Source organism: Porites lutea, chromosome 4, assembly GCF_958299795.1.
Source record: "Porites lutea chromosome 4, jaPorLute2.1, whole genome shotgun sequence".
Classification (NCBI taxonomy): Eukaryota; Metazoa; Cnidaria; class Anthozoa; order Scleractinia; family Poritidae; genus Porites; species Porites lutea.
This window is the reverse complement of record NC_133204.1, coordinates 27,808,847-27,834,291: the sequence shown is the minus strand read 5'-3', so window position 1 is coordinate 27,834,291 and position 25,445 is coordinate 27,808,847. Positions and strand designations below refer to the sequence as shown.

At 36.4% G+C, this 25,445-nt stretch overlaps 1 protein-coding gene and 1 long non-coding RNA gene across 2 annotated transcripts; both read right to left on the bottom strand.

Annotated features, from left to right (window-relative positions):
- Positions 1–1,185: 1,185 nt before the first annotated feature.
- LOC140934487 (myoferlin-like) lies at positions 1,186–15,607 on the bottom strand. The gene is made up of 13 exons (XM_073384103.1): positions 15,587–15,607; positions 13,884–14,043; positions 13,162–13,244; positions 8,683–8,754; positions 7,956–8,039; positions 7,091–7,222; positions 6,376–6,486; positions 6,261–6,296; positions 5,303–5,394; positions 5,020–5,193; positions 1,990–2,138; positions 1,447–1,586; positions 1,186–1,338 (listed from the first exon to the last, which is right to left on the bottom strand). The coding sequence occupies exons 1-13, from the start codon at positions 15,605–15,607 to the stop codon at positions 1,186–1,188; spliced, it is 1,407 nt and encodes a 468-aa protein (XP_073240204.1).
- Positions 15,608–18,977: 3,370 nt separating this feature from the next.
- Positions 18,978–25,199, bottom strand: LOC140933175 (uncharacterized). Its single transcript, XR_012165028.1, has 3 exons — positions 25,140–25,199; positions 24,791–24,868; positions 18,978–19,138 (listed from the first exon to the last, which is right to left on the bottom strand). It is a non-coding gene; the product is annotated as an uncharacterized lncRNA (long non-coding RNA).
- Positions 25,200–25,445: the final 246 nt, after the last annotated feature.

Genomic DNA, 25,445 nt, shown 5'->3' with positions numbered 1-25,445 from the left:
ATAATCGTAGGTGGTAAAATAGGAATCGACTATTTTCTTTTTTTGTGTGTAATTTTTGAAGTGTTATGAAAGGCAACAAATGAAGTTCAGTAAAATGGGGCGCAGTTGCAACACGTTATCGATCGTTAATGATTTCTGAGTTAAAGTCAACAAAAACTGGAAAGCAATATGGACGTGTCATTAAAAAGAATGGACGGATAATGAAACACCGCGATTAATCTTCAAATAGGGAATTCTTCACTTCGCCGCTTCTTAGAAAGAAACTTCAGAGGGGTGTTCAAAGACTCTGTCGATGATCAAATTCAAAACGACTCTCGTCACTAAAACCTTGAACGAGACGCCAGAGAGTCGCCTAGCTTCATACATCTCACCCAAAGGGGTTTTTGAGGCACACAATCTATCAAATTGGTGAACCTGTGAACAGAAACTAAGAAAACAAACTTTGATGTTTGAATTTCAGTAGAGTCAACTGTCTTCGTCTGGACCGGCACTAAAGTGTTCATATCAGAGAGGGATAGAGGGTCAAAGAAAATGACTGAACAGCGGCAGGGGTTTATTCTAGGTGTCTATTTTAACGAGGCGACAGTTAAGTTAAAGAATTGAATACCTTTTAATAGGACACAAAATAAATATTCCTTCCTATAATTTTTGTTCGTATTATTTGTTTACGGTAAATGTTCTTGTTATTGTTACTGTATCTTTTTTGCTGTTGTTGTTGTCGTTTTTTTTCAATTAACGGAAGGGAAGCGATTTATGACCGATAATCACCTTCGTGCCGTCCACTTGGTTAAAATCTGATGATGAGGGATCTGCAAAAGACAGAACTGCTTTATCGCAGCTAATAAAAAGACGTAAGACTTTTCACTTCCAGAGAGTTATAATTTGCTAAGAGCTTTTTCTGAAACATCGTCAAACGCGTTGGGAAAGCCGCTACTTTTTACCTCGTTTTTTCCTCCCCCGCCCCCCCCCCCCCCTCCCCTCCCCGCTGGCCTTGCAACGTTAAGTTAAACGTAAGTATTTGTGCGCGTAATTGTTCATGTTAGATTCCAATATTGAACAGAGTAGACGGGGACATTTAACAAAAGAGAAAACTATCTTTTTCAGAGATTAAAATGAAGTACTGTAAAGTTGAAAAACCTTCCCAAACCCTTTTTTCGGAGATTGTCGTTGTCCAAATGTATGTACCTAATTATCACTATCACTTTGACCATCGTTATCATTATCACTATCATTATCATTGAATAATTTTATTTTACCTCCAGTTATCAAATTCTCAACATGACTTAAGAACTCCTCGTCTTCTTCACTGAAAATATCTACCCACATCTCCAATTTTCCCTGATAAAAAACAGCCAACAGAGCAACAAAATTACTTTTAAAAATAAAGAAAAATACGGTCGAAAATATTGACAGAAAAGAGGAAAAGAAAACTTCTATTTCTCAAACCTGTTCGATATCTGGCCTGACTTTGCTAAATAGTGGTCTTGTTTCCACGTGCTCAGGGACCAGTTTAAACGAGTTTAATATCTGAAGGGCCAGGCACTGTAAGCGTTCTTCTATCTCAGGATTAGAAGATTCCTCAGTTCCTATATTAAGGTACAAAGAAAAAGATCAACTGGCTTTATCTCAACCAATTTATGATACTTATACCTCGGAAGAGCGTTGTCTTAACCCCTTAATTCTCTTCAAAGTATTCAGAACGGTCTTTTTTTGCTCGTTAATATTCAACTTTTTTGCTAGGCGGGGGTGGAAGAAGGGGAGGAGGAAAGGGTTAAGGGTTTGTGGCTCTAAAAGCTATCCCAGGGCTGAATGTCTGAATATGGTTAAGTGGTGTTAGATTCGGCAGTAAACAATGGAGATTCGTACTATTGAATGAGAAATCGCGGTCGCGAATAGTTCCTCTGATCCCTGTAGTGGTACCTCTGAATCAATATGTTATTAGTGTTTATATTTCATTTCTCAATTAAAAAAATAGAACGTTAACTATACCAGAATCCTCCAAAGGGTATGAATCGTCTCCAATGTGTATTTTTTCTGGCGTTCCTTTGTCTAATCTCATTTTCTGACCGGTTCGAATGCAATGTTTCGCTAAAAGCTGAAACGGTGTAAGGGTGTCCCGCCATTGAAATGGACCAGATCTATGCGCAAGGCAAAAATAACGGTTTAAATTTTTACAAAAAAAAACAGTTTTGTTTGGTTCCCTCCCGTATTTCGGAATATCCTTATATCTTTACTGAAATTGGGACGACAATCAATTTGGCATCCCGTTTTAAGACCGTATTGGAGGACAAAATTTTAGGTGACAAATGAGGCAGTTGTACCCAAAAATACCAAAGTAAGAGGGAGACGAAATTTGGCTTGTCGGTGTTAGTGGTAGGTAGAATGACATTTTCATACTGAATTTGTGGCATAATCGTGAAAATTCCCTCGACTTATACTACTACATGAGAAATTTCTGTAATTTTATTGGATTTGAGCATTGGTATTTCAGCTTAATTTGAAATACCTACTTTTGAAAATTACAAAACCTTTGCGAGTAGTAGTATAAACAAATAATAGCATGATGTGTACGTGATATTTGGCATAAACAACACTCGTGATATTTCAAAATTGTCTCAAATTACTTAGAACAATTTCGAAATATCACTCGTGGTATTTATGCCAAATATCACTACAAATCAGGCTATTACCTATACAAATTCCCGAAACACTATCCTTTGAAGCGTGAACAAACCTTTTATGTGACGTCTATTATTTACAAAAGTTAATTGTTCATTTTTATCCAAATGACTTGGTGAATACTAAAACAACTCCTCCCCCCCTTCTAGTCTCATGATCAAAGCATAGCACTGGATGTATACCTCAACGCTTTGCGTCTCGGTATATTGCTGTATCCACCAGTATTCACTTCCCTTTCGCGGGATATTAATTATTTTTCTTATGTTTCAACTTCATTAGTATACATTACCATACACAAAAACAAAAGAAAAACAAAAAGTACCTGAGATAAAAAAAAAAAAAAAATTAACTACAACATATAAAAGCAGAAGTAGTGCTCAGAAAAAGAAGAAAAAACTGAAACTAAACAACTCAAAACAAAACAAATTCCTTGCTCCTTCTCAATTAGGCGAGGTGAGCAGATAGTTTGAAATGAAAGTCGCTAAAGATGGTTACGACCATCTGGATGTTCCATTGAATGTCCGTGTGAACATGTTCTCAAGGCAGGGATTTTCGAGTTACTGGCACATTATATTAACAGACTAAACGTTATATACAGTAAACACCGACTAACGAGAACTTGTGGATTAAGAACCTCTAGGCAGAAATTTGCCACTTTAATACCCAAAAATCCAAGAACCTGTTTGGGCAAGTAAGACGAAGCAGGTTCTTAATCTGATATGTGGGTTCCAGACAAATTATGATAAATAATTTAACAAAGGAATGTAACTTCGACTTTTAAATTTAAGTATAACAAGAACATACTGTACTCTATATGATTTCGATACTCAGTTTGGTCAGGATTGTAATAATACGATTGTGAATAAGCAAAAAGTTAATTCATTTTTCTGGTAATCAACAATCTATTACCTCCTTCATAAAAATCAAGAACCTAATTAAGAACCTACTTAGCTTAAATTGCCAATAAATACCCTAATATGCAAGAACCTATTTTGCCAGACTTATTTATTTTTTTATTTAGTCACTCACAAAACTTATACAACATGAACAAAAGTTGTTAATTAAATTATAAAATTAAGGTGACAAGGAATCCTAATGAAGCTTGAAGCTTATATCAATAGGCTTCCTTCAACTATCTAATGAACTAAATTCATGGCTGAGTGCAGAGTGAGCAATATCAGAAATTGAAATTAAGCGACAGATTGGCTATCAGTGAGATAATTCTTTAATTAAAAAAATATATATATATAGAAGGAGAGCTAATTAGTGAAATAGGCAACGAATTCCAGATTTTAGGTCCTCGGTAAAGGATACTGAATTGCTTTATATTTGTTCTACAAAAAAGAGGTCTATACTGAGAGGCTAGGCGAGTTTCGTATTGATGGACTTGATTACTACTTAAGAACAAGTCATGAAAGCTACTAGGCAAAAGATTATAGTGATAAGAATACATAAAAGTAGCGACAGAAAATGAATTAATTCTAAATATGCCAAGGACTTTAAGCTGGCTAAATAAAGGGGCGGTATTTGCTAGATAGTGAGCTTTTGTTATGAGCCGCACTAGACGCTTTTGCAAAAGGTAAATACAGTTTAGGTTGGAACAGTAGGTGGAGGACCAGGCGACATTACAGTATGTTAAGAAAGGAAATACAAAGGAGTAATACAAGGTCATCAAAGTTTGGGATGATAGGTAAAAGCGGGCTTTCGTAATAATTCCCACACTTTTCGAGATTTTTTTTTGAGACGAAATCAATATGTGGTTTCCAAGATAGATGCTGATCAATGAGAACACCTAAAAATTTTGTCTCCGTGACTTGCTTGATCACAGTATTTTCCAGAGTAAGAGGGACATTAACATTGACTTTGTTTTGCCTTGGATGAAAAATCATAAAATTTGTTTTAGTCAAATTTAGAGATAACTTATTCACTTTAAGCCAAATAATTATTTTTGCAAGTTCATTGTTAACAATAGAAACGAGGTGGTTGGCATCTTTATGGGAACGAAAGATACTTGTGTCATCAGCAAACAGTAAAGATTGAGTGAGACTAGAGACATTAGGAAGATCATTAATGTAAATAATAAACAAAAGAGGTCCAAGAATTGAGCTCTGTGGGACGCCACATAAAATTTTCCGCGGATAAGATCGATGGGACCCAAACTGGACAAATTGAGTCCGACCCTCAAGATAGCTTTTGATCCACACCAAAGCAGTATCCCGAATACCATAGTGTTGCAGTTTTTGACGCAATATTTCATGATTAATAGTATCAAACCCCTTAGAAAAAAAGTAATTTCTTATTAGCGGGTGTTTACTGTAATACACAATGAGTGCAACGTACTTGAAGTATGTCTTCGGCAAGCCACAAGTGGCATGGTATCTAGAAAGAAGCCGCTGCTCCAGATCTATCTCAGTTTCACCAATCAGGTCGTCTGGGTCTGGTGGGAAGTCGTAGTCCTTGACCTGGATCTTCAGGTTTTTCACTAAGGGTATTTTTACTCGAAACTCAAACACCCTATGTTTAGAAAATGTTTAAACATAGTCAATGAGATAATTAGAGAAAGCATTGAAATAATTCCTTGAAGCTTTCAATGCGTTTAATGTGACAAATAAAATAAGTTTACCTTCCAAATTCCGGGTTAAGCGTCTTTACTTTGTGTTCGCTGCGTTTACCTTGCGACTTCTTGCCAAGTGAAACTATTAAGTAGGGGTCTGCCTATCAAATATGTAAATGCACTAAGAGTTAAACAGTGCCGTCCCGTGTTTAAGGTAATCCAAGACAGTCTTGGATCATGGATTTAAGGCTGTGGATTGACTGGATTCTGTATTCCAGATTCTGGATGCCGAGGATTTTTTTTTTCAATGGGACTTAAGATGTTTTTTTTTTTTTCTTTTTTCACTACAATCCAAATCGGGATTTTAATTCGGAAACGGATATTTCGTTTCTTTACTGAAATCCAAAAACGGATTATTAATCCAAAATTTCCACAACGGAGGAAGAGTCTTTGGGTACTATCCAAAACCAGATACTTTGGACACAAGATCCTTAGTCTTTCTTTATTACGGATTCGAAGAATGATACTTTTTTGGATACATCGTTTCTTTTCTTACCGACAAGTCCTAATATACTGATTTTTAATCTGATCTTGGAGTTAAGTAAAGAAACGTACCCTTAGATTCCAGAATCCAATCATTAGTGGTATTACGGATTCCAAAGCCCAGGATTACGGATTCTTCAAGCAGAAATTTCGCGGATTCGGGATTCCAGATGCAAAAATTTCCCAGATTCCTGAATTTGGATAGGCTTGCATAGGGCGAATCAAAATACTTTCTGTGTTGCTTGTGTTATGACGCTGGTATTTCCATAATTGCTTTATAACACTTAGAATATTATAATAACTCAAGCAGGTAAAAACCATGTAGAACAAGAGTTGAAAGCTTTTTACAAAGAGAATTTATTCTGGAGAGTGAATTCTGGAACTGTTTTGTACTTTCCAAATTTGTGAGATCACTTATGTTATGAAACGATTTTTTTGGATGGCATGATTAACTGTTTTTATGCTTATCAAATATACAACTTACTAGTCCATCTCGATCTTTTGGTTGAAGTTGAATTCCCTAGAAAGGTAAGGTGAGGCCATTATTCAAACAGCTTTAAAAACGTATGATTTGTCCAAAAATAGGTTTTTGTACTTACTCGCACAACGTATACTCTCACCACGCAGTCGACAGGTTTTCGAGAAGGTAGATGTAACGTTGACAGGCTTTGGTGGTTGGAATTAGGGTCATTGAGGATACGAAATGTGCCCTACAAAAAAATAAAGAGTAAGATAAAGAAAGGAAGCTGCAATTTATCAACCTTATAATGCAAATTGAATTTTTGCACAGGTTGACTTCTACGAAAGTACTCTAGAGTTTGTGGAACAGTAAAATTAAACTTTTTGGAGCTTCCGTTACATATCGTACAGACACAACGTGTAGAAGATAGTGGTGTAGTGCTAACTACGTTTTGAAAGCTAAAACCAGCTTTTAAGGACGTAATGAAGCCTTATTTTTGATGGATCTTCATATTACTTAATTGCAGTACTGAACGGATGAACCGCCTAAAAGCTTTTTGAGGGTCAGGATTTTGATAAATGGCGAATTATACATGTCAAGTTCTGAGCAAATTACAGCGTTTCTGGAGAAGTAATAAAACGTACAGAATGACGAAAACATTATGACTGTGTAACTTGTTGTCGTTACAAAAGATCTCGTATCCCCCTACAAATTCAAACGAATGATGTGGTGTAGTATTCTTAACAGGACACTGGAGCCATAAATACGTAAACACAACTCGAACAAAGTCAGTGTCAAGTCACATGACTCCAACAGCAGGTAATGAAAAGTTTATGTGTGGAACTGTTTGTTACCTTAAATTGGCCTACTATAGTGTCATCTTCATCTTTCGCTGACTTGGTCTTCCCCTTGCGAAGGGGAAAGGTACTTACAAAGTCGTTACGACCTCTGAACTGTGGCATATCCTCTAGTGCACTGGCGAGGATCTAGAAGATATTTAGACAAAGTGCATCTCCTCCTTCCAAAAGATTACACATTGGCCGAATTTATACTAGAGACGAATTATCCGTTTAGACGGATTATCCGTCTCAGACGGATAACTTGTCTCTCAGTATAAATTCGGTGCTAAGACGAATTATGGAGCAAAATTCGTCTGTGGCTGATTCGTCTTAGACGGATTATCCGTCTCTAAATTCATATCTAGACGGAACGTACACGGTTTTTTGACGAACTTTCCACACGAGAGGGATGGTTTCTGTATTGTCGCAATCAGTTTCCTGGGATAAAGAGATAAATATCTAGACAAATTATTTGTCAAAATTCGTCTTCGGATTTATGCTTAGATGAATTATCCGTCTGGACGGATAACTCGTCTCTAGTATAAATTCGGCCATTATTGTATTCGAGGGTCTCATTGGGGTCAACCGCCGGCCCCAATGAGACCCGTTTCCAGTGATAACTGTATATAGTTCGCTTGTTTAGACTTCAAGGTGTATTGTCTCACAGCTTTTTTTATTCCACTGCAACTTTATTTTTTGTTTATTTGTAGCTTCAAAACTCTTTCTTGATTAAAGCAGACTTTCTGAGTCTAACCCCTTAGTACTATAAGCCTTTTGTCAAGGTAACGTACCAGCCTCGGCTCAAAACAAGGCTGTCAAAAATTGCTACATCTTCGTTCCAGAATATTAGCAAATTAAAAAAGACTAACTCATAACTCACTGTCAGTGTGTCGTATCCTCTTTCAATGTATTTCTTTGTGTGTTCCGTCAGTTGTTCGCTTTCGTGTGAGGACGATGCTTCCTCCTGAAAACATGAGAAATGGTCTAACATTCAAATTAAAAGTTAAAAGAACTTTCCCGTTCTTCGGAGAATCATTCTGCGTAGAATCTAGAGTTTTTCCAAAGACCCGCGTGTAGACACACCAGTCTTGCAGCGCCAGACATGCAAAAGTTGCTAGTATATATTCAGTCTAACAATAATAAACAAGGGATAAAGACAACCACTGACGCATGCGCAGGGAAAGCTCAAGGGTTTCAAATGATAGTAACTAAAAACGGGTGAACAAAACGGTCGCATATGATTGATTCGCGGATCCAAATCGATGTTCCAGGTATTATTAAATGTACCAGAGGTGCGGAAAATGGCTAGACCTTCGCGCGGGTTAGATTTCCACTGTTTACAATGGTGTTTCTGTCTCCAGCGCAGGGTATAAAAAACAGCAGCCACTGTTTTAGAACTTCTTTTCAAGTATTGTAACACGTAACTTGGCAGTAAGTTTTCGGTTTACTACGTACTTGTTCGATCGTTTGTTTCGAGTTCTACTTTACTCATTGCACATTATCATTGCCCATCATCTCTAGTTGTACTGTTGAACAAGTGACAGGTTTTCTATTTAGGAAAAAGCAGTAGAATTAAAGTATCATAAATAAGTTAATCTTAGTATCACCTCAGATGCTTTTGTTGCTGCTAATTCCTTTGAGGCATAGTATTTAGACCACCAGTCAAACAATTCATGATCCTAAAAACGAAAAATAATATAAACATATTCTCAATATTTTCAGCAACAAGTAAAAATGCAAAGGACACAATGGAAGCTAATCAGGGCGGGGCTAACTAATGAGCCACCATAGTAATAAGTAACCTAGCGAGATGATGTCCACACTCTATCAAGTGCTTTTATTATTATTATTATTATTATTATTATTATTATTATTATTATTATTATTGTTATTATTATTATTGTTATTATTATTATTGTTATTATTATTATTTCATGTTGAAATCGTGGCAGATTTTAAAGAGGAATTAGTGAAAAGATGTTCAATATTGGTAGTGACTGCTAATACTAATAGTAATAATAATTAGTAGAGAAACATTTTAGTGGATTATATTTCAAGAGATATTGAGACATTATGATCTTTTCTTTTTTTCTTCTAACCAATGTTAAGGTACAAATTTCGTTTTAATTATTTTTTAAGTGAAGCACTGTACATAGGTCTTTTTTATGAGTGTTGAAGAAAGAGAGAGAGTATTATTATTATTATTATTATTATTATTATTATTATTATTATTATTACATACCACTAGTAATATTTCAAAATTGTTACATGTAATTTCACGAGCAGATAAGCGAGTGAAATTTTAGACAATTTTGAAATATCACGAGTTGCATTTATTCCAAATATCACGTAACAATCATGCTATTATTTGTTTATACTGCTACCCGCGAAAGGTTTGTAATTTTCACATGTAGGTATTTCAAATCAAGCTGAAATACCACTGCTCTAAGCCAATCAAATTGCAGAAATTGCTCATGCATTATTATTATTTTTATTATTACTATTATTATCATTATTACTATCACTTTGTTGACTCAGAACTTCAGATCGATAATATTAGAGCCTGCCCGAATTAATCTTTTAAGGATCTTTTTAAAAAGAATTAGGAATTAATTTAGGAATACGAGATTTTATTCTTTTTAACTTGTTTTCTTTTTAATATCAGAGACGGATGATTCTCTTTCGTAATGGCTTAATTTTAAACCCTGGACTGCCTGCAAGAGTCATTGAAAGCATCTGAGCCGCAAGGAATGTATTTGCAAAATTGTTATTAACGCAGTGATTGCTATTTTTATGATTCAAAAAATTCTTAACGTTATATAGTGCTTAATTCTTATTTTAAATATTTCTGTAAATTATGTATATATATTTTTTAAAGTTCAATAAAATTATTGTCATATTGTTATTATCATCACCATCATTATTATTATTATTATTATTATTATTACAAGTTATACCGGTAAAAGTAAATTATAATTATTTTACACTATAAGCTTCGAGTTTAAACCTTAAAATAATTTGATCAAAAAGGGTTAGCTTTTTCGTCTTTCTTCGGTGCCGCATATTTCTACGACGAAGTCACAGAGGTTGTCTGCTATAGTGGTAAGTGATTCCACTTGCTTTTATTGAAATGGATGGATGAAAATTGATCGCTCTTTTTGATATACAAATCATGCATGTCCAGTGACATACAAATCAAGTAAAAATAAAGTAAAATCAACTATTACAGCTGATTCTTAAGTCGCCGCACAAGCCGAGTAATAAACTGGATTTGCCGCATATTTCTACGACGAAGTCACAGAGGTTGTCTGCTATAGTGGTAAGTGATTCCACTTGCTTTTATTGAAATGGATGGATGAAAATTGATCGCTCTTTTTGATATACAAATCATGCATGTCCAGTGACATACAAATCAAGTAAAAATAAAGTAAAATCAACTATTACAGCTGATTCTTAAGTCGCCGCACAAGCCGAGTAATAAACTGGATTTACAAAGAGAGATACGAATTTCTCTTACTGAAAAGAAAACAACAACTTAACAACAGCGTGCAAACCACTAAGCTGAAACTTATGTCATGTTAGGCCCCTTTCAAACGTGGAATTTCTTATGAGAGCCGAACACCTATTTTAATCGATGAAAGTAATTAAATACGGAAGTTGGTTTAGACGTCGGATATGACGGTGCCGAATTTAACTTTGTTTTTTGTAAATATTCCTAGTCTCTAGAAAAAATTTTTATCCAACATGGATAAGGGTTTCTATAATTAATGCATTATATTCGGCACGTGTGAAATGCGCCTTCTAAATCAAATGTTGAAACTAAGTCTAATTTTCGACTATTTCAGTCGCATTTTCGCCAAAGTTGTGTTTAATTTGAAACTGTCGAATTTAGTTGATTCAGACGTCCCATCTCAAAGTAGTTACCTCTCTTACTAAATATTTCTAAAAATGCTGGAATATACGCTATGATTCATACCGCATTTTTTACATTCCTGTAAACGTTTCTTTCAATTCACCAGATTATGTTACTAGCTATATGTACCACACAGGTAAGACGAAAGTAAAAGAGAGATTAAAAAAAAAAAAGAAAAAAGAAAAAAATAAGGATACGAAAAATTTGCTTCAAGGGGATTCGAACCCAGACCCTCAGAATCAGTTAGAGCTAAAAGTTAACGCCTCTATTCCTTCTTTATCGTTATTGACAGTTTTCAAGGATGATTTTTTTCGTTATTTTTATTATTATTTTTTTAATTGCCGTGTAGAATCGAAGCCAGACGTAAAGCTCACAATAAACCCATTAATACTCTTTCAGGCTTGGTCCATGCCGGAGAACGTTTAAGAAATTTAAGAACTATTGATCGCGGCTACCGCGACTGAACCGTATGACCGTACGTTTCGCTCCCTGCTCGTAAGGTGTCTTTTCATCGGCCGGGGAAAACATTAAAACAGCATTATTTATCATCATTTTCATTGTTCTAGGTTAGGGTAGCAAACTATTTGGCTTTTAGGGTTAGAAGAGCTGCTACATGACCTCTCTCCCCGGAATGAATAAAAACAATATGGCCGCCAAATGCATCCTTTTAGTTATTAAAGTTCTCCTTTTTTAACAAACGATGAATATTTATTTCGGCAAACAAACAGTTAAGTTGAAAAAAGATTTTACAAAAGTCTCAATAGTAGGTCTCTTTTCGATTTTAGCTTGCAATATCGCTCAATTTACCCAACTGTTAAACTTCTGGCTCAGTTTTCGTTTGGTTCTTCTTCGAAAATGGAATAATAATTTCTCAGAGACAATAATACAGTGTACAGAATTGTTGAGAAAAACAGCAAAAATTTGCCAACTTATGACAAAAAAGGTACTTTAAAAACGAGCCAAAACATTCAAAACGCTTTGATCACGTGGCTGATGACGTCATGTCTCCTTTTGGTCATGGAAAAAAATATCAGATAGAACATTACTTTTCCGTAAATTTTTCTCTACCTAGTCTCCCGACTTTTTCGCTCATGTTCATTAGCGTCTTTAATTTTAAGTGCCGAACGTCAACTGGTTATTCTTAAATGCCCCACACAACTAAAACCTCAAATATGCTATTTGTTTTTAACTCGTTAATGAAATCTTGTCACAGCAACCAAAAAACCTAGTTCGGAAATAGTCACGTGACTGATGACGTCAGTACCTTAGATGTGACATGGGAAGATATTTTAAGGCAAATGTTATCTTGTTGTGGTCAGACAGTATTCTACGTATACTCTACACTCTCGCTAAAACTAGTAATAAAATGACTCTGGCTTACGCTCGAGCACTACTTACTACTCAGAAAATCTCGTACTCGTAGTCTTTCTCGTTTTAGAATCTAAAGGTCTCTATACTCTCACGTTGAAAGATGCCTCTTCGAACTGTTATTGTTATAATTATTATAAGTTATTTTATTTATTCAACATCAACAGTTTATTCAATTTGAAAATATAGTCAAATCTCGCCTTGCGGACACTCCGTTAATACGGACATCAGCAAGATCCCAGGCTAAACAACTTGCAGACGTTTAACTGAAGTAAACTCCCGCTGCGACAGGTTCTCGCGTAAGAGGACTCTAACTAGAGGTCCCTACAGTGTCCGCATTAAAGGGAGTTGACTGTGATTTACAATTACGTTGTCCACAATTGGTGGAGCTATTCTAGGTGGGTAACAATACAATTAGATAATAGTCTCCTAGTAATAATTACAAAGTTCAAAAGTCGCTAGAAAGAAAATGAATAAAGATAAAGCAAAAAACGGCGGATGATAGATGATAGTTCTGTAGTATGATAAGGTATGATAGTAAAAGACCTGGCCATGGATATTAGGAAGGAGAACACTTAAACTATAAATAAGGAGTTTTCAAGTAGGAACACGTAAATTAACTGGTATTTATCTATTTATTTAATATTTATTTATTTATTCATTAGCATTTATTTATTTTTGTGTACGACCACATCGAACAACATGTTGGGATTTATGGTCAGGGAAATGAAAAAAAAAACAAAACAAAACAAAACAAAAGTAAAAACATCATCAACAACAGCAACAACATGTAAACCGTATTAACCTCAGACTCCTGATCTTTTCGTGTCGTCCCAGCTGGACTTTTTCCCTTTGCACCTGTTGCTTGCCTTATATCGCCAGTACGATCTAAATAAAATGAGAGTTACAGTTGAACCTCTCCACAACGGCCATCTTGGAGACGGAAGCCACGGCTCTTGACAAGAGTCAATATAAACATGGACTGTCCGCCAAAGAAAGTGCCCGTTATAGAGAGGTGGCCGTTACTGTACTTCAATTCTGCTGTTTTAATTATGAAGCTTTTTTTGAAGTTAGAGCCAGGGTTAAGAAACGGTTGAAACTGATATCACAGTAATCGCGGGGTAGACAGTACATACAGCGTTTAGACAACGGATGTAACATGTACTCCTGCCTAATCGGTCGGACTCTCCGTTCATGATCAAGCTAGCCTTAAATTCCTTCCTTCCATTGAGATTTTAATGCAGGGAAAAAGAAATCCACTGAGTAACATGCATTACTAACTTTCTTGAGCGAAAACAAAGAAAACAAACAAACAAACAAACAAACAAAATGAGAACGAGAAAATGCATATTATACTTTAATCCCATTGATAATTTCGAATAATATTTATCGGTTTAACTTAACGAGACTCTAACCAGGGCTCAAAGTTTTAAAGTTACGCAGATCGTCGCATGAAAAATGAAAACAGCCATTAGACTTTGGCTGCATGGAGAAACAAAAAAACTGTATAACATCCATTACCTTTACCTTCTTGCTTGCCTTCCTCTGAATTACACTGAACTTCAAATTCTCTCAAAGACTTGATTTCGTGAACGCCAATAAGACTTTTGTGTCCCAACTTAGTGTTGTCAAATACCCGGATATTCAGCGACGGAGAAAACGTGTCTAGCTTTTCACTTGGCAACTCCTAAAGAAAATTATCATTAAGATGTCAATAGAACGTTTTCACGACTTCAAGGCAGCCATGTTGGTGTACAAAACAATGAAACAGCGGTCATGTTGGTGTAGAGAAAAAAATTCCGTTGGGATTTAAGTCTTTTCTAATGTATAAAATTTCTTTTGTTCCAAGAATTTTTACATAGCCGCTGAGTACGTCAGTGAAAACGATCAATAGAGTGTTTTCACATGACGTCACAGCGGCCATATTGGTGTCCCAAACCAATCCTGTGGGAGTTGAACTCTTTTGTTATGCAAGCGCTTTCTATTGTTCCACTAAATTTGCATAGATGCTAGCTATGTGAGTGAAAGCACTCTATAGAACACATTTACGCACACCTACAGACCCCAGCACCTCATAAGCAACTGAAGCGAGTTGCAGCTTAGTTGACTGTTTTTGTTAAGCTTATGCCCTGTTCAGACGCCGAACTTTTCATGACCCGAACCTAATTGGAATTAAGGCTGACCCAAACTATTTAGACCGATTCAGACGCCGATCTCAATTCCAGTCGAACTAAATTCAAAAGGAGAGAAATGCTCATTTTGGTCAAACTGCTTGCAAAATACGTCATTATAATTTATGCATTAGGTACATGAAAAGTTCGGCGTCTGAATTAAAGCCGTTCCAAAGTCGTTCCACAGTCGAAATTCCCGGCCGGCGCGGGCTAGGCGTGAAGAACGGCTGAGCCGTTAAGTTCCAAATTGAAATAGGCGTTCCAAACTGTTTCAGACGTCGAACTTTTCATGTGCTCAATTCAATGTATTAGGTTCGGCTCATGAAAAGATCGGAGTCTGAATCGGGCCTTGGACCAGAATTTAAACACAATTACCCTTTAGTCTACATTGTGAAATTTCGTTTTAGAGGTATAGCGTAAGAAGTCTCCAGTTCCAGAAATACAAAAACCTTCAATAAAAAAAAGAAAAAAAAGAAAAGGAAAAAATACTTTCATTTGGCGGCCGCCATTTTAAATTGCGTTTAAGCCCATGAAGCGTGACCCGACCTATTACTTCTAAGATAAATAAACCCATTAAAATGCTTAAAAAGAAAAAAAAAGAACGTTCACAATTCTCTCCTGGCTAAAAAAGTTTAAAACGCCTGCGGTCTGTTCAACTCTTGCCTTTTCTCAGGGCCACATAGCATTGTCGCTTTTTAACTAAAAGTCTCAATGTACGAATTCTTGTATAGTTATTCTTAACTTTTATTGTTTTGTTATTTTATTCTCTTGTATTTTTATCACACTATATTCTAGAATTTAATGTCGTCCGTTGAAGACCGTAGTTTAGGAGGTCGAAAGATTGCGTTTATTAACCTTTAAGGCCAGAGAACGTTTTTTTAACATTTTGATAATTTTGATCTATACTGTATCTACCAAGTTCTAATACAGATATGCAAAAGCGTCAGCTTGGTAAATTATGAATACTTTAGTGAAAATTTTATATTAGATGTATTTCGTTACTTAGTAACTTTTCAATCAATCTTAGCAGTTAGCTAACGTACGTTATAGCTGACTTACTAATTTTTTCCATATCACCATGGGAAAGGAAAAATTGGGACAGTTCCTCATATCGCTCATTTCTTTAGACAGCAGAGTCTGGTTGCATTCAAACTCCACACTTGGCTTTAGAAGACGCAGAGGTTTTTTGCTCTTGATGTCTCGCAGTCCCCAGCAAAGAATCTTATATTTCAAGAGAAATGCACACATTTGTTAAGTGATACATCGGTAGTATTGAAACTGCAGTCTTCATCAGTTTTCTTACTTATCATGATCGGAGCCTAGAGATTTAATTGAAAACTTTGCTTGATTGTTTGGTCAGGCGTTTTGTTTTTGTTTTTGTTTTTTGTTTTGGGGGTACTGTCAAAAAGCGTTTTCCTGTCCTGGGTAGGGGAGACTGGTTATGAAAGGGGGAATAGGTCAAAGATAAAAAAAAAAAAACAGCGCTGAACTTTATGTTTGAGGCTCCCTAACATTTCACCACTATTTTTCTTCACAAATTGCGACTGAATAAATTATTGCGAAGTTTTTATCGTAAAGGTTCACAAAGACATATAGCAATTAAAGGATTCTGATGAGCTTCATAACAATCCCACCCTATTGCAAATGTAACTGTGGTTTCTGTTCTAAAGGAGAAAACACTGATAATACCGTAGGAGGAGCTCGAGACACTGCTGCCTAAATTACCGACTTTCTTATGAGTATGGGCGATCAGAATGGATGCAATTACAAATCTAGTTATTCAATAATTTTCATAGGTGTTCTCGTGCATAAAATTCAATGTAAGGTAATCCAAGACGTTCTTGGATTCTGGATTCCAGTGGTTGGATTGACCGGATTCCTTGTAAGGAGAACTTGAATTCCGGATTCCAATCGTTAGAGAGATTCTGGACCCCAGGGGTCAATTTAATAAAACTTTTACACGTGTAATTTAGAAGTACAGCTATAATAATTGTTCTCAGACTCTAAAACAATGGCTACACTTGTAACTTACACGTGTAAAAGTTTTATTGAATTGACCCCTGGAGCTGAATTCCGGTTTTCGTGATTCCAAAGCCCAGTACTCTGGTTCCCACAAGCAAACAATTTCCCGGATTCCGGAATCTGGATTACCTTGGATGGGGCCAAATACAAGAAAATCAAATCCAAAAATATCTTAAGTTTTCGAGACAACCACTTTGGGACACTAATTTTGTTATTTTTGCTGACCATGTTCTATGCATGAAGAACATCACCTTTCCCTCACGAAAACGACTAAGTATATTTGTCTTTACCTCAAGAGTTTTCTGTTTTGTTTTGGGTTTCAGGTCATCACGAACAAGGAAACAACCTTCTTGTTCCGTCGGACGAACAGGTGGAGTAGCTGTGCCATCCTTAAGTTGTTTTATATATAAAAAAAAAATAACAAAAAACAAATGATTGCAAAAAAACAGTTATTTGACATTATTATTCATTCAAAATATTTCATCGTTTCTGATTGGCTCAAAGCCCCCGGCTCATTTGTCATAACCATCTAGGGCTGACCAAATTTGGAAGATGCGAACAATATACCATTGATTTGATGATATATTTACTTAGAAACGTGGTTGATCGATGGTAAATAAATAGGAAACGAGGTTGCATGGGTAATAGGTCATCGATCAACCTCGATTCCAGGAGCGGTGGCCCAGTTGCAGTTTATTCACAAGTGAACTAAAGATAGCGTTCATGGTTATCCGGAGGCGAAATAAATGAATATCTGACTAAAACTGATCGGAAGGAAAACAAGAATACGCAAACCATATTGCTCGATGGATGTTAAATACTTTTTGATAGGAATACCTACAAAAAAAACCCCGCTGTTTATATCCTGAAACTGTGTCGAAAAGTAGACCAAGGTCTAGAAGAAAGTCTATGAGGAGGTAATTGAATGAATTATTACAAAACAATTATTAACTCATCTTTCGTATGATTTAAAGAATTAAATAATGCAGAACTCAGAGGATGTTATCTACCTCGGGTTTCAGTCTCCGTAGATAACAACCCCACGATCTGCTTCACTCTTTACATCCTACCCCGCCTAATTCAACAATTGCTAAATGTTAACTTTTTCATTCGCAAAGAGTCGTTAAATGCAAACCGTTTCTTCACACCATTATTATATGTAAGGAATTTTTCACACCGGGCTTTCTGCGAAGGGTTAGCGGGGAAGACGGGGGAGCGGAGCTTCCCCCCCCCCCCCCCCCATATCCTCAAAACTGCTCATGATACGGCCACCAAAATCACGCACTCAGAATAATGTATATTCATCATTTCCAACATCTAGGCATAACTTGACATTAATATTGCGTCACACTGTTGAATTTATTGACAGAATCCAAATTTCATCAAGTTTTCCCATAAACCGAAAAATACAATAAAAAATAATAAGGTGTCTGATAAAATCCAGTCGTTGGCTAACAAATAAATAATCATTAACAATGGCAGTGATGTCTCGATAACGTCATTTATTTCAAAGAAGGAAGTGGAACGATCCACCATTTTCAATAACTTTAATATATTCCATTCTACTTTTAACCCATATACATCAAGCTAATCGTGATAGAAAATTTGAACTGTACATAATATAAATCAATAAGTCAAAAATGCAGATTTTTCAAAACATGGCTGTCAAAGCTAAGTTTGGTGGTGAATTTGCTTGAACGGTTTTTAAGTTATTCAACTTTCTAGTAAGGGGGCGGAGGGCAAAAGCCCCCAAGCCCTGTTATATAGTTTGCGTGAGTTGAAATATTCCCTGTTACGTCTACGCATATACACGATAACAAGAGTTCATAAGCAATAATTAATATATTACGTGATACAAACCAAAAAAAGTTCGCATTCAGTAAGAATCTGTCCTCCATTTTGCTCTCCTCTCCGAACCTTGCGCCATCTCAGCTTTGATTTTGAATCTTCCCCACACATGACCTTTGGTGTTAGTATACAACGACCAAGAAAGTCATCTGTTATCTGGAAATGTCAAATGATCTCAAATTTTCACAGTGCAAAGGGTTGTAATGGTCAATTGTCATTTAGAGACTCTGCTGGCCAGTCATTTTTAATAGCTCACATCGCATAAATGTTAGTTAGGCCCTTAGTAATGGCGAAAAAAAAAAATAAGGGAAAGGGGGCCGAAAGATCAGGCTATGCGACTTTAAAATGTATACATGTATAGGTAAATGTATAATATAGGTACTGATGGGAAATAGAAAGCAGCAAATACAATTTATACCCCACTTTATTAAGTTAGAATAATCAAAGTATATTTTGGACGAAAGATCAATATCAACAAACAGTAAAATAACGTTGCCGCTGCAAAAACAAACAAGCAATCAAAAGTAATGGTAAACAGACAGCTCTGGAGGGAAAATCTAATCGACTTTAATACCTTGTCACGGTCAAACAGCTCCATAACTACGGTGGGCGGATTGTTTAACAGCTCTCCATAAATAACCTCTTCAAAAATGAGCGTTTGATCCCATGTTGGACAAAGTGTCTGTTTAACAGTTTTAGTAGTTTTGCTTTGATGCAAAAACGCGACTCGTACGTAGGGATCTGCAATGTAATATAACTATAATTGTGTGATCTGTGAAATACTAGAAGACACAAAGGGATTCTTTGTGTCTGGACTCAACCGGAGTGGCTCTTCGGCTAGTAGCGGAGCTCCACCCGCGCGCGAGGCGCGCGCGTGGACGGAGCCCCATACCTAAGGAAATGTGGTAATCTACCCATCCGAGAAAATTTGGTAATCACGTGACCGTACGCCCGACCGCACCACAGGGAAACCAATGTTTACTCTCACACTTTCTAGCTAGTTGGGGAGCTCATGAGAAAGGCTAATTGCACATCAATGTTGTGATCAATTGACAGCTGTCAATACGGGATATCCGCTGACCAGTATCACCTGACCGTAACGCGGGCTCAAGTGTCGACCCATCGAAGTCGAGTACTTTTTTAAAGTTATCCGCTGACAAATTAATTGTTTCAAATGATCGCCGGCTCAAGTCGATTTTTTCCAATGATTCATATGAAATGTGTTGCGTTTTTGTCACTATGGCCCTGCACTGTCAAGATTTCGATTTCAAACTCACCTTGGACGCCAAAATTCAGCCAGCTTTGTAATGGTAACAGGACTGAGTGGAGTCCAATTCGGCCTGTAATCATACGAGTGATTAACAAAATCGACGACCGCGTAGCGGGAGTCCGATTTGTTTAATCACGAGTATGATTACAGACCGAATTGGAGGACACGAAGTTCTGTTACCAATTAATCATAACTTTAAAAAGATTTGTGATATAATAGGCTATTTTTTAAATCAAAACACAAGAAATTCAAAATTTTGTTTTGCTAGCAGTGAAAAAAAAAGCCATTTAAGCGCGCGCGTGTGATGGGGCGTACTGTCCAATTACTTAGGCATGACGCGTACTGTCCTATTAAACTGTCCAATTAAGGCTGAAATCAGGGCAGTTGATAGCCAATCAGATTTGACAATTTTGTTATAGTTATGATTATTAAGAATACAGGCGGGAAGACCTTTTCTTACCATGGTCACGCGTTGGTCACGCTCTACGTCCAATTTTTGTACTCTGATAGGTCAAAATTTGACAGGTGAGTTCATGCGGAAAATTCATACAGCATCTTGAGAGTTGTTTACTTTGACAGCTGAAGCTGACAGAGTAATGTATCAACTTGTGATGTTTTTAACTGTCTTTTTCCACTGGATGTACAAAATGAAATACACCTACTGACAACAGTCTTCTGTTACTCATGGCTGGTTTGTTAATTGGGTTTTTGGTTGAGAAATGCGTCGCTTGTCAAAATTGGGTAATCCGATTTCGGATGGCATCGTTTTTGTTTTTCACCTTGCTTAAGGTGACTCGACCCAGTTTTTTTTTGGGGGGGTACCATCCTACTTTGAAGCTCTCTGGTATCCCCACCTTTACTTTTATCGTACGTCTAACACATAGAATGGATAACATATAGATCAATCTACAATATAACATAAGATTTTTTGCGATCGGAGTAAATGTCACGTGGTTATAATGCCACGCCCCTTTGAGGTCTGAGTCGAAAATCTGCTGTTGCCGGCATTTTTTCGTGAAAATCTCTCGGCTACACATAGTGCGCATTAGTGCCTTGCGCTGAACAGAGTTTCACCAAAATCGCAAAGACCCAATTCGAGAAATTCAGCGGTTTCCAAATTTAGGTCATAATTTATGCGAAAATGATAAGCAAACTTTACACGGATTATATCTAATAAACTATGAGATTCATCTCTTTATTTTGGGCATCGTTATAACAGATGGGTCCTTGCAAGTCAGCAAAACGCTTTAGGGCCTTGTAAATGCGCGCGATTTCGAGCAAAGCAAACATATAGAAATTATAGTTTTCGCTCAGTTTGTTGACGTTTGTCAGCGTTTAAGAGTCCTTCTCACGATACGCGTTTTGCTGACTTGCAAGGACCCATCTGTTATAACGATGCCCAAAATAAGGAGATGAATCTCATAGTTTATTAGATATAATCCGTGTAAAGTTTGCTTATCATTTTCGCATAAATTATGACCTAAATTTGGAAACCGCTGAATTTCTCGAATTGGGTCTTTGCGATTTTGGTGAAACTCTGTTCAGCGCAAGGCACTAATGCGCACTATGTGTAGCCGAGAGATTTTCACGAAAAAATGCCGGCAACAGCAGATTTTCGACTCAGACCTCAAAGGGGCGTGGCATTATAACCACGTGACATTTACTCCGATCGCCAAAATTTTTATGTTATATTGTAGATTGATCTATATGTTATCCATTCTATGTGTTAGACGTACGATAAAAGTAAAGGTGGGGATACCAGAGAGCTTCAAAGTAGGATGGTACCCCCCCCAAAAAAATGGGTCGAGTCACCTTAATGCGTAAGAGGGTTTAAAAGTCTCAAGCTGTGGCCTTCCTTGATATCTTTCAGGAACTGAATCTCGAATGGTAAGCCTGAGTAATTGTTGTATTTGGTGTTTGTTTTTGTCATATTTAATTTCAAGAAGTCGAGCACAGTTTATGCGGCAAGTTTTTGCACGTTTGTGAGATTTGAGTCAATGATCTGACCTAGTATCAGGTTTGATATAAGCTTCCAGAACTTTAAAAGGCCTTCAGATATATTTTCTCACGGCAAATAGAAAGAAAACGTTCCTAAGAATATCTAGTCATAAATTTGGCTGTAGAAAGAAAACTTTGAGCGATTTTCTTGCTTCGAAGAGTTCATCTTTGAAAAAGGCAAACACCGGGAGGCCGGCTGAAGAAGTAAAACAAAATAAACTTAACCTTAAGCTTAAAGACTCAGGATTTTTAGAGACCCTTTAATATTTGTCTTCGTGAATGAAAATTGTTGTCTCTGTAAATGTTTCACCGAATTATATTTCTTTTACTGATTGTTAGTATAGTCTCTCTTGCAATTTTAATCGCTTGTCCGTGGCGTTTGTTTTCATCGTTCATGAACATCGCTTACAGGAGTACTTAAAAATGTCGCGCGTATCAAACGCTTTATAAGACTACATATCGTTATAACTAAAACCATTAAATAACAAAAAATAATGATAATAAATTTGTGATTATGTTGAAGCGTATCTCTGTTAAAGTTCATTCAAACACTCGACCACACAGTGACAGCTCGCACTAGAAATGAGAACCGGCTGGCCGTATGGGTGATTTTGGAAATTTTTTGAACGGTTTCGCTAAAAGCCCACGATTGATCGTCCTGAACATTGACTGAGTGCAATTTGTCTTAAAAAATTAATTGTGAAATACCGTGAATACTGTCCGAGGTCTGTATGATAAATAGGTACTGTTTCACCTCAGATGTGATGTATAAAAAGTATAAAAGGTTGGTTTACACACCCTCAGATTTGTTGGCAAGAATTTGTAAAGTAAACCTATCGAACGCAAAAAAAATCGGCTTGATTTGTTTTCCAAGAATTTGTTTTCGAGGCCTAATCTACTGTGATCAAGAGCCATTATGGCTCTTGAAGGTGATCGAAGATGTTTGCTAATTTTTGGGTGTACATATTTAGGCTATCAACTCGATGTAAGATGTTTCACTTCAAAATAACTTATCCTTTCCCTCAAAAGTCACATAAATCAATGTGCCCTAAAGTTAACTGACTTGTGGATTACAAGTTTATTGTTTAATTTAAAATATAAATTTATTGATGGGAGCTTCGCTTTTAGCCCTGGCTAAATCTATATATTATCCCTTGTCATACACTTAAGCCTAGCCCAAACGTCGAACTTTTCATGAGACGAACCAAACGAAGCTGGTGAGTTCAATTGATGAACAGCTCGACGTCTGGCCCAGCTTCAGAAGAATAGAACGTCTGAAGATCGTCTCCGGGATAAAAGTCAATCTTTACATGGGACAAACTAAAATACATTAATTTTTTTTATGATAATGTATATTTAGCCTTGTTCGGGAGAAAATTTATTACTGATCTGATCCAGATGATTGGTTCGACGCGTCCTAAGTTCGACGTCAGATCCAACAGACGATTTTAACTTAATTTAGGTCGACCCAAATGAGACCCTTGTTGACGTCTCATAAAAAGTTCGACGTTTGGCCTAGGCCTCACTAAACGTGTTACAAGTGGTTCTGAAGTGAGACCTCGAAAGCGAGTCAGCGCAGTCAACCTGGTTCACTTGAGGATGAGACCCTGTATATATCTACTATAATGGTGGACATGTGGTTTTGTTCAAGTTGAAGGTGATGGAAATTGCACTGATCAGATTTGTGTTGTATGTAAACAGCCCGGAGTAGTCAATCGAAGAAAATCGGTATCGATAACAACGACGGTACCAATCAAGTGATTTTTAGCGGTTGATAATGGCAATCAGTGAAAATCGATAAACTAAATTGCTGTGTCAAATCGATATTATCGCACAGTAATTTTTAGGAAGTTAACTCCAAAAATGGAGTAAAAATTTTAGGTGCAGGATAACCCTTTTTATGGGTTACTTTAACTCCTAATTTAACTCCAAGTTTGGGGTCAATTTTACCCCTGAAAAAGAGTTTTTTAACTCCCAGTCTGGAGTTAAAATAACTCCGAAAATGGGGTTAATTTTACTCCTTATATGGTTTTTTTACTCTTTTTGGAGTTACTTTAACTCTGAAAGTGGCGTAAAAATTTTAGGTACAGAATAACACCTTTTTTGGGGTTATTTAACTCCTCAATATGTGGGGTAATTTTAACTCCAAGTTTGTGGTCAATTTTACTCCTGAAAAAGAGTTCCTTTAACTCTCAGTCTGGAGTGTTTTTACCTTTTTTGGAGTTACTGTAACTCTGAAAGTGGCGTAAAAATTTTAGGTACAGGATAACTCCTTTTTGGGGGTTATTTTCAGTCCTCAATATCTGGGGTAATTTTAACTCCTGAAAAAGAGTTCCTTAAACTCCTTCTTGGAGTTAAAATAACTCCTTCAAAAGATAACTTCACTGTAAGGAGTTAAATTCAAACTCCACTAGAGGAGTTATTATAACACTTTGAAAATTACTGTGCGATTTTTCATGATTTTAACGCTATCGATTTACACCAGTCCGAAGTCCGCCATTGTTGTTTGGGATAAGCTACAATCACGGTCATAATTAAACAGATGTATCAAATCAGTAAAAATAAAGTTAAATCAGTGGATAAAGGAAACAAGTGTGTAATCGATTTTTACCGATTTACCGATAGAATCGATACCAAACAAATCAGATTTCCCACTTTGATCGATTTATGGATGGACAAATCGATACCGATTTCTATCGATCGACTACTCCGGGTAAACAGACACATTATAACTAATATTATAGATCATTGATCCTGTTCCGTATCGGTGAAGAAAAAAAAAACAACAACAACAAACAAAAAGACAAAAACAACGACAACGACAACACCAACACCAACAACAACATGAACAAACAATGAAGACAACTGTGGTTTTGAACAAAAATTTATCCCTAAAACACAAATGGTCATGTCATGTCATATATATGGAACGAAGAAAAGTAAAGAACGGCGGCGACCGTTTGGAACTGGTCTGGTAAGACATTTTCCCCAGGGGGTCTTTTCGCCTTTCTTTACTTTTCTTCGCGCCACATTTTTCCGCCCGTTTAGACTTTCCCTCGTCCCCACTATCTGCCCCTGGATCTCCAAGGATGCTCTTTGCTTGAAAGACAAGAAAAATTACTTACCATTCATGCCAGTGTCATCTTGAGCTAATAGGCCCCGAGCTCGATAAATGGAAACCCAAAGCTCACATTTGATAGGCTCTATAAGAATAAAAACGCATTTTATAGTAATGGTAGTTAAGACTTATGATTTTAATTTTACCTACTTTATGTCAGGAACCGAGTAGACTATCTTAAGACTACTCCTTCGATTTTTCATGTATGTAATTAACCAGTGCTAATAAATAGCGTAGAGTTTTGAAAAGCTATATGCTATAATTATGTTTGATTATAATACCAAACTGAGCGTTTTGATTGTGAATCAATGATAGTGATACTCTATTAAAATTAATACAGTCTAGTACTGGCTTACCTTCATAGGTGACGAACATTCTTGGCAGAATGCAAAAAGCACTTTGCTTTTCCTTCTGCTGATAAGTTCAAAAGAAAAACAAATAATAGATAATTAGAAAGGTACATGTATCACATGGTTGGCAATTATAATTAATTATTGTTTGTCGTGTAAACGTGTTTCGAAAAAAAAAAGGTAATCAAACGCTTCGTTCGAACTCGGCTGGGCCTTGTTTTCCCAGGTAATTAATAACACATTTTATAATGTAAGCGGGTTCTACACAAATAAAGAAGATTTGTTACCTTTTCTTTGAAAGGTATAGTGACT